Consider the following 18262-nt stretch of genomic DNA (forward strand, 5'->3'; position numbering starts at 1 on the left):
CAAAGCTACTTCTTTTTCAGGATGTTTTTCATAATATTCTATTATATCTATTACAGTTCTGATATTTTCTCTTAATTGCCTTCTGGGGAGAAACCCTGCTTGTTCCTCTTTAACAAAATTATTCAAACGCTGCTTCAGGCGTTCTGCTAAAATTCTAGCATATATTTTGTAGTCATTATTTAGCAATGAAATTGGTCTATAGTTTTTTACATTAGTCACATCTCTGTCTTCTTTTGGTATCAACGAGATTACTGCTTCCTTCCAAGTATTAGGTATCTTCCCATCTATTCTTATAACATTCATCAATTTCTGAAGTGTTGGAAGTAGAGTTTCTTTAAGAACTTTATAATATCTTGCTGTAAAACCATCAGGACCCGGAGCCTTCCCTGGCTTCATTGAGTTAATTGCCACTTCAATTTCTTCCGTACCAATTGGGTCATTTAAGATCTTTTCCATATTGTCAGTTAGGGGTTTAACATTAATTTCCTGTAAATAGGCATCTATTTTCCCTTTTCCCCCCACATGACTTTTATACAAATTTGCATAATACTTATAAAACTCTCTTTTGATTCCTTCCTGGTCAACAATTTCTTTGTTGCCCGAACTAATTTTATTAATAATTTTATTTTCCCCTTTTCTTTTCATTTGCTAGGCCAAGTATTTTCCAGCTTTATTTGCACTCTCAAAAGATTTTTGTTGAAGCCTTTTTAAGTTCCATTCTTCTTCTTTATTAACAATTGTCTTAGTTGGTCCTGTAGAATTCCAATTTCTTTTAAAATCTTCTTTTTCCCTGGTCTCTTTATAAACTCTCTCTCCTTCTTCTTAATCTCCTTCTGTATGTCTGTCATTTGTTTCTTTTTAGCTTTTCTGTCTTTATTATTCAATGTGATTAAAATACCTCTCATCACTGCTTTATAAGCATCCCACACCATTTGATATTGAATGTCCTTGGGAAAAAGGCTTTAGTCTCTTTTTGCAGAGATTCTACTACCCCATCTTTCTGCAGTAAATCTTCATTTATTCGCCATCTTAAAGTCTTTTTGGTAGGTTTCGCAGACCACATTATTGGATTATTATCTGCTCTTATTTTTGGAAGAATTTCTATTTTTTTGTTGTAAGTTCCAATTTTTTTGTACTCCATAACATATCAATCCTTGAGAAAGAGTTATGTCGAGCTGAGAGGAAAGTATAGTCTCTAACTGTAGGATTTTTCTTCCTCCAAATGTCTACAAGATTTTCTTGCTTGGCTAATTCAAAAAAAGACTTTGGTAATTTTCCTTCATTATGCTTCTTCCCAGATCTATCCAAAATATTTTTAACTGTACCATTAAAGTCTCCCATTAACATGATTTGCTCATATGTCTCTTGATCAAGTTGCTGCATAATGTCCTTAAAAAAAAATCTTTTGCTCCATTAGGAGCATACAGTCCCAATAGCAAAGCCTTCTTGTGGTTCATCATCACTTGCACTGCAATATATCTACCATCATCATCCTTAAAAATCAATTTTGGTTCCAATCCCTGTTTTACATAAAAACATACGCCCCTTTTTTTCTCCTTAGCCAATGAAAAAAATTCCATACCAAGTTGCTTATTCCACAAATATTTGTAATCCAATCATTTAATATGTACTTCTTGTAGACAAATTATGTTACATTTTTGCTTCCCAATCCAATGAAAAGTTGCCTTTTTTTGTGGTGAATTAAGTCCATTTACATTCCAAGATAATAATTTGTAATCCATCATAGTTTTCTATTTTAATCTGAACCTCCAAATTCTTTATTCTACACCAAAAACTTCTCTATCTCCTGAGTGCTTGTAATGGTAATCCTCTTCCCCTTGTATTCAAAGACCAATCCTTCTGGGAGAATCCATCTATATCTCATTTGACTCTCAGTTGCTCAATCAGTTTTTTATATAATCTTCTGTCACTTAAGACTTTCCTTGGTAATTCTTTCATAATTCTAACATCACTGCCTTCCACAATCAGTTTGCCTTCATACTGTTTACTTAGAATCCTTCCCACCAAGTCTCTTGTTATACATCTCACTACCACATCCCTTGGTAGTTTATTTTTCTTTGCATATTCTAAATTGACCCTGTAAATATAGTCATAAAAGTAATTAGTCTCCTCAGGATCATCTCCAACATATTCAGTAATAATTCTTATTATGTATTTCCGTAAATCACCATCTTTTTCAGGCACACCTCTCAAACGTATCTGATTTTCCATTGATTTGCAGTCCTGCAGTCCTGCTTTGTCCTGCAATTTTTTTAATAGTGGAATCCACTGTATTAATTCTTTCATCATGGTCTTTCACTTTCTCTTCCACCTCTTGGATTTTTTGGATACTGATTTAAACTCTTTACTGAGAACTTCTATATCTTTTTTTAATTCCTTCTTACAATCACTTATAGCATCTTTAATCAGTTTAGACAATCTAGCTTCCATGGCATCCATCTGTTCTTTTTTATCAGCCTTTTTGCCCTCTTCTAGTGTCTTGGCTCTTGTCTGTAATGGTTTTTGGGCTGACATTACTGCCTTCCCATTATAAATATAGGCTTTACAATTGAAGTCACCAAGTTCTTTTGAAATGGTCTAGTCTTATAGATTAGGGCATGCCCTTTCAGAAAAGCCCAAAATCGCCATCCTCCTATGCCCCTGAGTCCAGATATTAATTTTTTAAAAGTTATAGTTTCCCAAAATGATGCTCGATGTTTCTCTATGGTTTAGTCCTAGAGGGGCTTAAAAAAACCCTGTAGTTTCCCCTTCCCTTGATGGCCTCTTCCTCCCACACTTGCCACAAAGTCTCATTATCTGTGGTTATGAAGTCTCATGATGTTCCCAGACGTCATTTCCTGTAATGACTTGTTGATCTGCAGTTCTTCCACTCTCGGCGGGAGTGACCACAAAAATTTCAAACAATATCAGCTTTTGCCTTTTTTTTAAGCCTTATATCTGTTTAACTCAGTCCAAAATTTCTCCTTCCTCCTTCTTCTTTATTTTTACAAGTTGTTTATGTGTCCAGACCTTCATTTGCCTTCCAAATATTTCCCAATTTGGAGCAACAGATAAAAATCTCTTTACCTTTGAAGTCCCAGCATCAAACACACTGGTCTGTTTCTCATCCACGATTAATTAGCCCTTAAGAAGTTTGGCACACGTTGAATTTATGTCAATTTAACAACATAAATTGACATATGTCAATTTAACGACCCCAGATACCCTCTATAGAAGTTGGAAGCGGTCCTTCAGAGATTCTTCAAAGCCAAAAAGAACCCCCCCCTGGGATTTCTCGTTAGCCAAAGTATGTCTCCTCAAAACTTTAAGCATATCTTGGCCATCATCTTGCCTAGATGATGTAGACAGCAGGTATTGAAACACCTTCTCTGTCCAGAATAGAGGGTCTGGTGAGCTCCCCCACTGGAAAGCGCATCAATTCTCCATGAAATCCAAACCAGAAGCCCCTTAGCTCTAACTTTTTGATGTATCAAGTAAAGGGAGGTGAAAGTCCATTACACTAAGCAGACAAAAAGCAAATTGGTTTTTTTTTTTAGAAACAGCTTTACCATGCCGAAGGATTTCTGACTCACTGTGACATGTGACTTGAAAATGCAACTCTTGTCCCTTGATAAATAGACCTTTCAGCAAAGACTTTCATATCTGTTTAGTGACTTTAGCTTTGAAGATGATGGAGTCCAGTACCACATGACTCCTCCCAAATTACATTAACGCATCACAGCAGTGTTCCCACATGTCACTCCAGTGTCCAGAATCATCTTAAAACTGGGAAAAGGCATTACTACAGAGGAGGACACTTATAGAACACTTGTAAGTTCTTTAACACCTACCCACATTTTCCCTTCGTGGTAGACATATCCTATCATGTTACATTTTAGACACAGGTGTGCTCTGCAGAAGCAATTGTGTATCATACCAGTGTAATACAAAAAAGGTGCATGGAAATTAGGAAAATGTAAACGTCTTATTTAATCACTGAAATGTGTTCCAGTGACTTATAAGTACTCTTGAATATTGGGGGGGAGGCGGTACAGATTTTTAATTTGAAAATGCTTGAACTGGGGAATAAATTCTTGGTACATGTGTAGTCTCACAGTGTTTGACCACGGCTGTCTCTATTTTCTTCACAAAGTTTTTGTATTTCCCAACAGAGCACAGTTCTGAAGCTATGAAAGCCATAGCCAATTTCATTTAGCTTTCCTGGTCTCACAGCTGGGCTCCAACCTAAAGTAATACAGTGAATGCTCACCCAAAGTATGGAAGGTGAAATTGACCAAGGCCTTTTTAGCTACTGAAAGCCATGGCCAATTTCATTTTCAACACACTGGGAGAGCACTCAGAGCATTAGTTTGGATCCCTGCACAGCTGGGAAACCAGGAACTTGGAATGAAATTGACCAGGGTTGCAATCCTAAGGATCCTTCTGGGAGGAAGCTCTCTTGAATGGGATTTACCATGGAGTAGATGGTTTAGGATTGCTCCCTAGCTTTTCCTTAGCTATGAAGAAGGGCACCTTCAAGGAAATATGAAGGTGGGGAATAAAGGCTCCTCACTGTGGAGGGCAAGGAAAGAGAAGAGATGAAGGAATGCTGCTGACTGATGGATGCCACCAATAAACAGTACAAACTCAGAAAAACTCACAATCTAGTTACTTGTTCAAAGGAATGACTCAAGGCATAGTAATCAACCATGGATTATCAGCTACCACCCAGCCAGTTGCTGCTCTGCAGATGAAAACTGCTTGCAATTCATTTATTTACTTCATTTATACCCTGTCTTCCTTCAGAATGGGAACCCCAAGAAGCTTACTTACTGTTATTTGCTTCATTTATGCCCCTGCTGTCTCCCCAGTAGGGACTCACTGCAGCTGACATTGTTCATCAGTCCTTCACTTTATTCACACAATAACTCTCTGAGTTAGGTTCAGCTGAAAATGTGTAGTTGGCCCAAAGTCACCCAACAAACTTCCATGGCAGAGTGGAGATTCAAACCCGGGTCTCCCAGCCTCTAGCCCGGACACTATAACCACTATCCTAGGCCAACACTTTATGCCCTATGCCATGCTGACTTTTCCCTTGTTTTGAACTATGAGCACATATGCAAGATGATAGCAAATAAGGCTATACCTGACAAAATAAAAAATTACAAAAGATAATTTTGAGCATGGCAAATTCAATATTGATCACATTTTTGGTGAAGATATTTTCAGTGGGAACCTAATGAAGGGAGCTTTAACTCTTGAAAGTTTATATCCCCAAAAGCCTTGTTGGTCTCTAAGGTGCTATGGGACTCAAATCTAATTTTCATGAAGCTTACAGTTCCTCTGATATGGACATACCTAAGAAGGTGAATTGCAAAATGATACAAGAAACTGCTTATCACTGGACCAAATGAATAGTTCATATGACCTGGTTCTGGCTATTGTGGCATGTAGCACTCTCTAGATTTGCTCCTTTGCAACAGACAATGGCAAGAACTGAGCATCTTTAAAAGTTAGGTCCTTCTAAACCCATTGCATATGTGGGTGCCGTCTCAAAATGGGGCACCAGCTCTGCAGATTTGGAGACAAAAAATCTCAATCTTCACCCTAAATCAGGACTCCCAATAACACTGTGTTCTTTTCCTCTTCATGCAGCTCCATCAGCCTGGCTGATAATCTCTACATGGGAGATCTCAGTCTCTAGAACATATTGAAAATAGCCCTAGGATTCTGGCACAAATGGAAGAGCAGAATTTGCTGTGAATCAGAAGTTAATGACAGTGCTTTTTCAGGCTGTAAACCTGAAAAAAACAGAGGACATTACAAAAACCAGGATGTGGGGGCATCACTAAAATTGTGTAGTACAGCCAAGGCTTCTGTCATATAAGGTCTGAGTCAGGTTTCAGATGGGATTTCCTGTGCAAAGGCATGTGTTTGCGGTATGCTAGGCTATCATTGAGCCATCATTTTGACAAGCTTCAGTTTTCAGCCAGCCAGAACACCAATCTGAGATGCAACAACTTTGTGGGCTTCCCCATGGCCTGAGGACAGCAGTACCAAGAGGGAACATGCACATGTGAACAAACCACTTGCTAATCGAGCAGGACTCGCAAAGCATAACTCATAACCTCAAATGCAACATTTTCTCAATAATCATCAGTGGCAGTCATCATAACATACTATAATAAGCAGGGCTTTTTTTGAGCAGGAACACACAGGAATGCAGTTCTGGCTGGCTTGGGGCCAGGGGTGTGGCCTAATATCCAAATGAGTTCCTGCTGGGCTTTTTCTACAAAAAAAGTCCTGTGTGGAACAATGGTGACATCAGGGGGTGTGGCCCAATATGCAAATGAATCCCTGCTGGGCTTTTTCTACAAAAAAGCCCTTATAATAAGTGTAAAGAAATCAAGTGGAGTGCTTGCATGTGCGAACCAGACTTTAAACATCCATTTCTTAGCCCCACCAAAAGTTAAGAGAATTTGTTAATAAGGTACTGGAGCGTGCAGTTTCCACCTATATACAGCACAGGAGTCACTTTCCGGCAGTTTTTTTTTTTTCTTCTCATTTTTCCCTGAATGAGCTCAATCAACAGCCTGTAGGAGCCAAAAGAATTACAAAATGCCATTGCCTTCCCTCCCCAATACACAACACACAGACACAGAAAACATTGCTAACAGCTTGGATTAACCACACACAGTGTCATACAAGCGTTTCCCTAGGCCCCTTCTCTCTGAAAATGGCAACCAGAGTGGAGGAGCAAGGAAGAAATCCAATTAATTAATTCATCATAAAGCAAATGCAAATCTCCTCATTTTATCTGCCAACCAAAAGCATGTGTTGATCAACAACCTAGAGCTGGCAAGGAAGACTCACAGAGGGGCTGGCTAGCCACTGGGGCAGGCTTTGAATGAGCAGCTGACCCAGCAGGGAGCTAAGCAGTCCTTGTAACTATTCCAGAGGCTAGAAAGCACTGCTGTATCTGGATGCTAAATATCTGGGTAGCTAACCTGTCCAATACACACACACAGGATAATGCATTACTCAACTCTACTTTACCTGGGAAATCCAGCTGAGGCCAAATTAAAACTTTCCTTCCCCTCTTTGTTACTAACCCAGAGAAATCCTGCTTTGCTTTTTGTCTTTGCACAGCCATCATCTGTGCTTGTGCTCTGCTATGGTTATATATTCCATTTCAGCGCAGGTTTGGCTGCTAGCAGGAGAGCAAACACAGCTCAGGACATTGCTCCCCATAGAACCTGCTGCTCTGTATAATGTGCTGGCCTTGTTTCAACATCCACAGGTTGTCGCTGAAGTAGTAGAAAAGTAACAGCAAGATGATTTCAGGATTAACTCATACCCTTCTGGTAGAATGGCCAGCTCAAGGTTAACTACAGCATCACAAACCCCAGTGGGACATTTAACACCAAGGGTCCTTCAGACAGGCCATTAAAAAAGGAAAGAATCAGGAATCCATTATCTGTACAGCCTGTGACAAAGACCATGGAGTCCCAAGTACATCCAAGTGGAACCCTTGACCTTCCTTTTACATGCACTGAATCCTGAAACAGTGTTGCAGATTAGAAAGAAAGGCTAAAAGGAGAAGTATGAATGAGTCACATATCCTACTTTTGCACAATTGGGTTTAGTGTGCCTGGTAAGAACCTATGTGCAGTGGGTGTATGAAGATCAGAGGAAGGGACAGCTTGTGCCCACTCTCTGTGGAGGTGATGCTTTAGTTCCTCCTTGGCACATTGCCTTGGATGTACAAAAAAAAAACAGAAAACACCCACACATTCACACTCCATTTTTCAGTGCTTTCTGGAATTGATTGAAAGTAATCTTCAAGCGGAAGATGGAGAGTAAAGGTGAATTCTGTACCATGTAGATGGGAATACAGTATACAATGAAATCCTAAGCAGAGTAATACCCTTTGAAGATGGTTTAGATGATACAAGGTTTTAATTTTGCTACAGAATGCAATGTGAGAATCTCCTGGGCAGCAGGGTCCCCCCAAAATGGCTGGGTGACAAAATTCTCAATATTGTTGAATTTTTTTCCCTTGAAAGCACCTGGCTCCAAGGAGCTTGAATCTCCAGTGTCTGGAGTTTTTCACACTGTTTAACAACAACTGGTGTCCACGTCTTCTGTGAAATGTACCTAGACTCACTGGTAGGAAGCAAAATAGTTCCTGAGAATACCTATGATTCGATGTAACTAATTTTGACAAGGGGGGGGAATAGATACTGAGGAGGAAGAGACACTCACAAGCATGACAGGAAGGTTTAAGGTCCCAAGCTAACCATGGACACAAACAAAGCACTGGTTTTCAGCTTCAAAACTCTTCACAGGTTTCACCAAAAAACTTAAGAAACTACCCCTTCCTTTATGCTTACAGTAGGCCCTGTAATAAGAGCTTACAATAGGTCCTGTAATAAGAGCCCCTGTAAGCTCCAGGAGGATTGGCTACATCAGGGGTGTGTGACCTAATATACAAAGGAGTTCCTGCTACAAAATGAGCCCTATACCTAACTGAGAGCACTTCTTCAGTGTACCATCTATGGCAAATGTGTCAATATGCTTATCTGCCAATAGTACCAGTTGATCTCATACAGTACTGATTCTTTGGTAACTGTCACAGCAAACACACAAGACCAGAGGTAGTAAATGAGCAGCTTCTGGTATTCCCAGTCTCACGCTACAAGTATGGAGGCACAACACGCCACCGCTGTTATGGCTGCTTCTTTGAGAGAGGCAGCATTTCATAGTGGTTAGAGTCTTGGACTAGGACTTAGGAGAGCCAGGTTCAACTCACCACTCTGCCCTGGAACCTACTTCACAGGTTTGTGGTGGGGGGGAGGAGAAGAGAACTGGGCAAGAAATTGAATAAATAAAAGATAAAAATAGAAGCAAAGAGGGGAGGGGGACTGCATCAGCTGAGAATGAAGCTTACATGCAGTGGACTTCTCCTTTGTTTCACAGCCCATACTGGTATGCTAAGTTCCTGCCAGCAAATATTAGAAAGTGAACAAGGCTGCATAGAGTATAACTGAAAGTGGAATTCCCTTCCCTGGACAGTAGCTGCTGGTTAAGCCTATAAGATCTTGTTTAGTTGGGCTGGAACTTGATCATCTAAATTCAGCTACCAGAGGAGACATAACATTTGCTCTTTTATCTTTGGATATATTCAGCTGGCTGGCTGTCAACCTCACAGAACTACAACAAGCAGCCAAGATCAGTTTATTGAAGACCAGAATATATGCAAAACAAAAATGTGTCAGGATTTGAGGAGACTGCACCAACTAAAAACAGTCACAGGCCACAGAGTTCAGCACTCCTGTCCACTAAAATCCATTATTCCAATAAGCACGCCTAACTCTATAGTCTCTGCAGCTTACGATAGTCAGCGAGCGTGGGGCCAACCAGCTGGGATCTTGTCGTTTTCTTTCTTTTGGCAAAGAAGAAATCAACGTCCTGTGTAAATACAGACGGTCTGTTCCTCACTCCACTTTCTTAAGATGCCAGTCGGCAAAGCTGGCCCTGGTCCAAGTTCTGAGCATCTCTATCGTACAACACAGGAGGAAAACACTGATATCAACCAAGTGTGTGTTTTGATAAGGCACCAGCTGTCTTTTTTGGTCTTCGTTTTTCCCTCTGCCTCCTGAAAGGAACTATCTATGAGCCTCATGGTACAGGGTGATTGTGTTTCTGGCTAATCCAAGGATGGCATTCACCAAGGAAACCTACAGTTTTCCTGACTGCAGTGAAGGCACAAGCTGTCTTTTACTGCAGTCAGATCCCACTGACTCCATTACAGAACAGAATGCCGAAAATGTTAACGAAATGTCAACTAGAGTGTTGGACTAGGGAGGTCACCTGGAGGGGGGAAACCCTTAATGCAAAATTCCTTGCAAACTTTAAGTTTTTTTTAAAATTTTAGTCTGAATTTACACAGCTCCCAACATTTCTAAATATATATATTATATATATGCTGTAGGATTTTGGAGTCAGAAGCAGGAAATGAAGTCCAAAAAAACTGGCTTTGGCAAATTATTTAACATGAGCATTTAAATTACTTAATAAGACTTTTAAAAATATACAGCCAAACTGCTTCAGAACAAAAGGACAATTTCCAACCACCTGAGTGAGGGTTAGAACTCAGTGAAAGAAAGTCCTGTGCACAATCGGGGTGGGAAAAGCTTACCAGCTTGTGAGTTGAGATCAAAGAAGCACGGGAAGAGCTAAAAAGGTACCATGTCAAAACAGGGCTTGGGTCATGGCTAAGCAAAACTACAGGTAAGTGGATGCAATTAGCTTGAAGCCATTCCAACTTTGTGAGCATCTCAATTTAATTCAGCAGTGCTTAATTTATTGGAAGAGAGGTCCAGGTTGGTCACCTGCCAGGCAGCCATGCTGTCTTCCTTGGATGTAGCTCCTTGGTCTTACATATGTGTATGTGTGTATGTATGTCTGTGTGTGTGTTTGTGTGTGTGTAGATAGATAGATGAGAGAGAGAGAGAGAGAGAGAGAGAGAGAGAGAGAGAGAGAGAGATTCCGCCCTTCCTGCAAGCGTGCTCATGGTGGATTACATCAATTAAATACATGATGAATTAAAAACAGTTAAAATTAAAACAGACAACCATCAACCAGGAATACACTGAGCCAAAAGGCTGCAGCAAGGGAGGCCAGCTTAATTACATAAAGCTTCATGGGGTGGTGGAGAGAAAGAACATCTGAACATGCTCAGAAACACTTCTGTTTCAAGACTTGAGTGCTGGAATGTAAGTGGGAGTAGCAGAAAACTGATCCCAGGGCTGAGGTCTGGCAGTGACATACAGGATCCCACTAATCTGAGTTCAAATATGCCTTCTTTTTGCCTGCAACCAGGCAAAAAGCCCCGCCTTTTTGCCTGCAACCAAAGCAGCTACCGGGTATGTCCCCCCTCCTTTTCTTTAAGAGAATATGCCTTATCAATCCCGAACATGCGGTACTGAATGTAACCGATTCCCCACTATCTCCCCAGAGCATCAACCACAGTGCCTGAATGCCTCCTCCTTACAAGTGAATTTGTCAAATCTGTCTGAAATTGCTTACATCTGGGGCCATGCCAAGGTCCTCACTTTTTGAACCACAGTTCAACTAACAGTACCAAACCTCCTTAAATTGCCTTTTCCTTGTCCACTAACCCCATCCCCTCCCACGGTTGGATTTCAGAAAGGGCAGATGGATCCTTGGACAGTGACATTCAAGCCCCATATGACTATGGAGAACAAGAGTTGTGGGGCATCAGCCTTCCAGAGTCAAGATTCCCTTCATCAGATAGGAGTTGGAATGGAAATCTCTGAGTCTTGCTCCTGGACTCTTGCTCTTTTCTACTTCTGAGAATCTCATTGGTCTAGACTCCACTCTTGCAGTTTTCTACTTCTGAGAATCTCATTGCTACTAGACTCCACTCTTGCAGTTCCACTGCAGGCCAGCAGGGCTGCCCTTTGAAACTATCCAGGTGGGCAGCCCTGTTGCTCTGAAGCAGCAGGACAAACGTTGAGTCCAGTAGCACCTTGAAGACCGACAAAGTTTTAGTCAGTGTATGAGCTTTCAGGCGCACACGGCGCTTTCCTTGTATCTGAGGAAGTGTGCCTGCCCACCAAAGCCCATACCTTGAGTAAACTGTTATTGGTCTTAAAAGTGCCTCTGAAACTATCTCTACGGAAGCTACAGAGGGCGCTAAACGCTAGGGGAGGGGGGAGGACTGGGGAAGGAGACAGTTAAACCAACCCCAGGCCAAAGCCCCGCCTCTAAGCAGGGAAGGCCGTCGCTCGCATTCCGGTACTTCTCAGCCACCTGGATTAACCCTTCACTGTCCAAGAGCTAAAACGAAGAATCTCGGGCCAGTTTCCAGCACTAGCCGATTTTTCCAGCCTAGCGACGAGGGGGGGGGGGCGGGGGGGCACTACATTGGTGGAGGGGGGCAGCGGGCCAAGCAAGCAACGAACCTGTCTGCTGCCCTCTTTTCCTATTCTTCCCTTCCTTTGTTTTCTCGGCACTGATGTTGCTCCCGTTCTTTCTTTCTGCGTTTTCCACCCAGCCAGTGGCTCGGCGCTGCAGCGCAGGAGCCCGGCATCGAGAGCAGCAAGCGCTTCCATTCAGCAACCCGGGCCGGGCGTGCTGCTCGACAACTTCATCGAATCAAATTGAGAGAGGAGAAACGATCCAGGGAATTTGCCAACGCGGATCAATGGGCACAGCAGAGGCCTCTGCGGCCGCGTCTGCCTTAGGGAATCCCAAGGCAGACTGGCACATGCTTTTCAGGCTGGAGAGAAGGATTCAGCTCAAACGTCAAACTTGGGCCCCGCATCTATCTTATGCACCCTTTCCTTGGGAGTAAGCCCCCTTGAAATCAACTGGAACGGACCTCTGAGTACGCATGCAGAGGATCCCACCGCTGCAAGTCTTCCACATGCCAATGAGCCACAGGATCGCCCGTGCGAGCTCTGCTGCTCAAGCCAAGACGCACCCCGACTTGGGTTCCGTTCTGGTACATATATTAAGAGCGCCTCTGAGCATATGCAAATAGAATTTTCCTACCACTAGAGACTCAGGCAACGCTGACAACTTTTGTACTGGGGGGGGGGGGTGGATTATAAAAGCTTGTCCAGCAGATGGTCTGATGGTCTTTTGGCCCAGCAACGTTCCAATTTTCGCAGGTCCCCCTTTGGGGACAATCAAACGTGCCTCTTCCCCAGTGCCTGTAACTCCAAGCTCTGGTGACCGGCCACAACTCATAGCGCTGTCCTGCCTCTCTCAGACTGCCTCCCCACCCAGAAGGTTGTTGTCCCTTTCCTTGCTGACCACCGCGTTATCTTCAGTGACAAACAACACTAAAGCCACACATCCTACTCCTTTATGTCCCCAAATGCTCGTGAGAACACACACACTTGTTTCCAGACCTTTTGTGGGATTTTTATTATGGGTGGAGAGGAAAGGAACATGAGGAAGAATCCATTCGAAGGGGGCAGGAGGGGTGACAGGACGGTGGGGACAATTGTTCAAAGTGAAGGAAAAGAGAAACCCTGGAATTTAGAGGGGAGGGGCGGCGGGGCTTCCTTCCCACGCTGTGCTCAATGACAGCAACTGCACAGAACGCACCGATATGGGAAAAGAGCGCCTACTGCTTCTTTCTACCCCCCCCCCCAAGCAAAATCTTTCATACAAGGGCGGGAGGGGGACCCACCAGAAGGCAAAGCCCCGGGGAGCCACCGATCTTCCCTCCCTTTTCCTTTCCAGCCATAATAATAAGGAAGCCCCCAGAGAGCATATTTCTAGTAAACGGCCAGGAGGGGAGGGGAGGGGAGGGGAGAGGGGGCTCTCAGGTTTCAGCCGCTGCCGAAGTCAAGCGCCTCCCGGCCAGCTCCCAGGGATGGCAAGGCCAGCCCTCCTTTGGGGCTCCAGGAGTCCCCTCCCTCCCCTCCCCAGCGGGCCCTGAGCCCCCCTGCATGCAGCCTTTCCTCCTCGGCTTCGCTTCCAGCCCAGCCGCGCCGCTCCTTGGCACCTTTCCAGCCGCCCTCGAGTGGGAAAGTCCGCCTGGATTTCCTGCTGACGGAGCAGCAGGACGGGGCTTCAGCGGGCAGAGAGGAGCGGCTGGGGGAGAAGAAGGGGCTCTGCGGAGAAACTTTTCTTTCTTTTTCTGGAGAGAAGAGAGAGTTGATCTATGGGAAGAAGAGACTAGGAAGAGGGGCTCTCTCCTCCCTGCCCCCCCACCCTTTCCAGTCAAGCTGGGGCTCCGGCTCCCACCTTCCCGCACCCCCCCCTCCGCCCAGCCCCCCCCAGCAGTCCCCGGCAAGCCAAGCGGGAGAAGAACCCACCGTGTCCTCCTCGCAGGGAGACCGGGGAGCGGTAGATGGAGATAGGCACGGAGTGGTGCTTGCTGCCATGGAAATGATGCTCTGGCTGAGCCTGCGAGGCGGACGAGGAAGAGGAGGCAGGCGAATCCACGCCGGAGGAACTCCACGCAGAGCTGACGATCCATCCCCCAAAGACGGAGCACATCCACAGGGTCCAGGCGGGACAGCGTCCCGGGGCTATTCTCAAGTCCACGCACTGCATGGTCGGAGGCGCCGAGGCAAGCCTACGGACCGGGCGCTGCTGGGGATTGCAGCCGGACAAAGAGGAGCTGGTTCATGATGATGCCCAGGGCCCCATCCCGGCTCCGCTGCAGAGCGTCGCTTCCGAAGGGGGAGTGTGTGTGTGTGTGTGGCTGCCAGCGGCTGGGCGACGAAGGGGTTAAGGCAGCCAACCAACGCAAGAAGAGCCAGCAATTGGAGCAACCCGCTGCCTGCCGCCTCTTGGCTTTTTACAATTTATTTATTATTTATTTATTTTTACTACGCCGGGTTCCCCTGAGACGTACCAAGTATCCCGGAGAGATCAGCGAAGCCACGCATGCCAGGACGAGAAAGATCCGGATTCTCTCACCGGTCGGGGCTCCAGGCGCAAAAGATCCTCAACCGGTTCCCCCTCCCCTCCCCGTCCCGTCTCCCACCCCCTTATAGCTGGACAGGAGGAGGGGAAAGAACAGCCACACAGACCCAAGAAGGACGGACTGCTTTTGTTTGCTTATCCCAATTCCAGAAGGGTGAGGATTTGGGGTTGCTTCTCCACCGCCCAGGGTTGCACTGCAGAACCGCTTAGGCGTCCCGCTTTGCACTCGCCCACCGCAAGGCAGGCACGCGATCAGCCAGCCGGAAAGGGTTATCCTCCACTCCTGGCAGCACAAACGCCCGGGCTGCTTCACACACCGCCTGCTCTCAAAGAAGGCTCGTCGGAGCTTCCCGCGCAACAGAAGAGGAGAGAAAGAAGCAAAGCTTTAAAAAGAAAAGAAAAAACAGAAGGAAGAGGAAGGAAAGTCCAGAATCCACAAGAGAGAATAGCAGGCGAGCTTTTTTTCTTTTTTTAAAAAAGAAAGGTATGCTCAGGGCGAGATCACTTAAAGCGAAGGCAACTCGGAAGCTCAGGTGAAGTGAAGCGAGGACTTCGGGAGCCCAATTCACAAATAGGCGAGCCGCATGCAAATAGGATCACTCCCGAGAACGAATCAGGGGAGCTCAAACACCCTGCAGAGGGACTGGCTGGTTCCCGCGGAAGGAGGGGCCGAGGTCGGCGCCTGCAGTCCCACCCCCTCCATTCATATACCGCGGTCTACTCGCAAGCCCCGCACGCGCCGGGTTCTCGCTCGCCGCTCTGACTGCTGGCCGGGCTTGCACCTTTCGGAGACCCTTAAGCAGGAGGAAAGTGGGCAGCGGCGGTAATCAAACCCGCTTGTCATATCCCATTATCTTCACTACAGACAAACAGAAGCAGAAATAATCAATACATGTGTAACAAACGTTGCTGGAAGATGCCTCTCCTCAGCTGTCTAGGACGTTTTTTAAATCATCTTTGAGTAATTTAGAATAATATTACATGGCAACCAGTGTTCTTTCTAAGCTGAGTTAGCGTGAGCTAGCTCACAGATTTTTAGCCTCCAGCTCACATATTTTTATCTTGGCTCAGGAAGGATAACCCCAGAGCACACTAATTTATGCGGTAGCTCACAACTTTAATGCCAGTAGCTCACAAAGTAGAATTTTTGCCCACAAGACTATGCAGCTTAGAGGGAACATTGATGGCAACATCTGATATCTCCTGCCTTTGCACCTTGTTTCGAATACACCTAAGCCTCAGCCTCTAGGGAACCCCTCCCCCAAAAATATAGAGCAAAAAAAAAATAATAATAGCAGCATAGGGGAATTGTATGGATAGGTTTTGGAAGTACTGAGATAGCTTGCTTCCTTCCTTTCTAGCCTCCCTTCCCTTACTGACAGCAAGAATCTCTGGTCCCCTTAGAATGGCAGCTCTGACTTTAGGATGAAAGAAACAATAACTGGTCTGGGCTGAGAACGACCTCTCCTGCAGACAACCACACAGGATAACAAGCTGCTCTCCCATCCTGAAACCCCCAAGGACATTCTGGCTCCGGTCCAGTCCAATCCAGACCACTTTTCAAATGACTGCCTCAAATGTAATTACCGGTTTATTGTTGCCAGCCCCAAAGGGAAACAAAAGATACATCTTTATTTAGGCAGAAGACAGCACTAAATGCAGGGAGAAGAAAGGACAGGGCAGGCTAGGAGGGCAGAGAGGATGCTTTCTTTCAAGGAGACTGGGCCAAGGAGAAGCATCAGCATCTCTGGGCTGTAGGATCCAGCCCTGTGAGTCAAGAAGTGGCATTCCACCTCACCTACCCACCCCATCCTTTCCTCCCACCTTCATTAGTTTGGAGCCAGCAATGAGATTAAGAACAGGATGGTGGAAATCCTGCCAAGCAGTGCAGTTGTCTGTGTTGCAGACAAAGTAAGGCTTCTGCACCAAATCGCATTAGATGGTGTGTTAAGAATTTTTTTTAAAAAAAACTCAGGCGCAAACAGAATGTTAGGGATGCAGAGAATTCTGTCTAACTTGCTGTAAAGGCAGCAGACAAAACAAACAATCCCCCTGTGGGAATTCAACTGGGAGAGCAATCCACACCTGGACTGGTGCTGAAGACAAAAAAGAAACAATCAAGTATCGTTATCATTACTTGAAATGAGCTGGAGGGGACCTGAGCTCGGTTGAATGGCTCAGCGAGGACAGTCAAGGGCCTGGGTACACTTTCAAGCAACACATGCTGTATTTATTTCTTTAAAACCCGGTGCTGGATATTTGAAGGTGGGATTAACTGAGGAACTGATTGTGGTTGGTACAGAAAAAGGAAGGCCTGGCTTCACTAACAGTGCAATCCTAAACATACACTAGTCAACCCATTGATTTCAGTGGATTCAGAAGAATGTTAACTGCTTAGGGTGGCACTGTAGCTCATTCTCCTCCACCATCTTCTGCCAATACTCAAGAACAGAGAATTGTAGCTCTGCCTCTTGTCTCCAGAGCTCAGTTCCAGACTTAACAAGCACTTCTTTACCTATGCAAAGGTTTGCTCAAGTTCATGACTGTGAAATGCTGCCAATGAGCTCTGTTGTGAGGAATGGGATCCTGTAATGCAAAATAGTAATCCCTCATCAGATAACCTATTTATAAAACACAGCTTTTAAAAAATGACCTACATAAGTAATGCTTTATTAAGAAAGTAATACAAATAGGAATGAAAGGGTCCCTTTTTTGTGACTGCTCTCTTGACTGAGCAAAATGTTTAAAAAGAGAACGTAGCATGCAATATGACTTGTGTGATTGATTCCTTCAATGGCAAGGAAATCCAGCCAACAGCATTGTTAGACAAAGACAGAAGGCTTTTTCCTAACAGCAAAAGCCAGCAATATCTTCTGTTAGAGAAGGGGGGAAGTTCATTCACCTTTCCACTCACAGAAAACACAAGCACAAAGTCTACAGGGTCAGATGCACCTTCCGACCAAAGCAGAAATCAATTTGCATCTCAGTCCACAAGCATGAACTTTACAGTGCACTGCTCTCTCTTTTTTTTAAGTGTGTCAGAGGAGCTGTGAAATCTGAGTTCTGCTATGGTGTTCATTCCTAGCAAGGTAACTCTTGAACCTTTGAAAGGGCTATTGCAAAGGAGTCCAGGGTTTGGATCTAGCCACTATTTCCACTGGTGAAAAAGGGAGGCCACTTTTTTTTTTTGAGCACTATAAAACTGTGTTTCAGATTATAGGACCTGCATGGACAAGAGCCATGTGGAATCAGGGCTGTAATAAAGAAGAGAACTGTCCAAGATTGAGCAAAAAAGTAGGCAAGACCCAAGCCCAGTTTCACCACCAAATTCTTTTTAAAAAGGAAGATACAAAACTCAGATCTACAGCTCACACTTATTCAGAAGTTTAGGGTTTTTAAAATTTTATTGGAACTACTGCCAAATAACAGACATACGTAAAGGACTTTTCACCTCCCCCACCCCCTATCTCTAATCCCCTAATGATGGAAGAACAGATATATTATTTACATTTTTCAGAGCATATTCCCAAATGCATGCTAAAAGCAAACACATTAAGATGCTTCCTATTGACAGACTGTAAGACTGAACAATAGACTTAAGTCTGTTCTGTTTGTAATCTAGTCTCATGGGCTGGCTGGGGAAAAGACAAGATGATAACTCAGCACTGAGACTATAGACTGATATAGTTCATCATTCCTGCATCATCTGACTGAAATGTGGAAGCTGGAGATATTTTTTAAAAATAATGAATGTGGTGGGGCTGCTGGGGTGGTGGTAGGGGTGTAT

At 44.4% G+C, this 18262-nt stretch overlaps 1 protein-coding gene across 29 annotated transcripts in view; it reads right to left on the minus strand.

Moving 5' to 3' along the window:
* NRXN3 (neurexin 3) overlaps positions 1-18262 on the minus strand; it is a 1739678-nt gene that overhangs the window by 681644 nt on the left and 1039772 nt on the right. For 7 of the 29 annotated variants that reach the window (XM_060262995.1, XM_060262991.1, XM_060262993.1 and 4 more), the window contains exon 1: positions 13860-14192. The exons of the other annotated variants lie outside the window; for them this stretch is intronic. In XM_060262995.1, the coding sequence (XP_060118978.1) occupies positions 13860-14100 (241 nt within the window). In that variant the 5' untranslated portion in view covers positions 14101-14192. Of the gene's footprint in view, positions 1-13859; positions 14193-18262 lie in introns of those variants that run through there. 29 annotated transcript variants of the gene reach the window in all.

The sequence above is a fragment of the Heteronotia binoei genome, chromosome 21, assembly GCF_032191835.1.
Source record: "Heteronotia binoei isolate CCM8104 ecotype False Entrance Well chromosome 21, APGP_CSIRO_Hbin_v1, whole genome shotgun sequence".
NCBI lineage: Eukaryota > Metazoa > Chordata > Lepidosauria > Squamata > Gekkonidae > Heteronotia > Heteronotia binoei.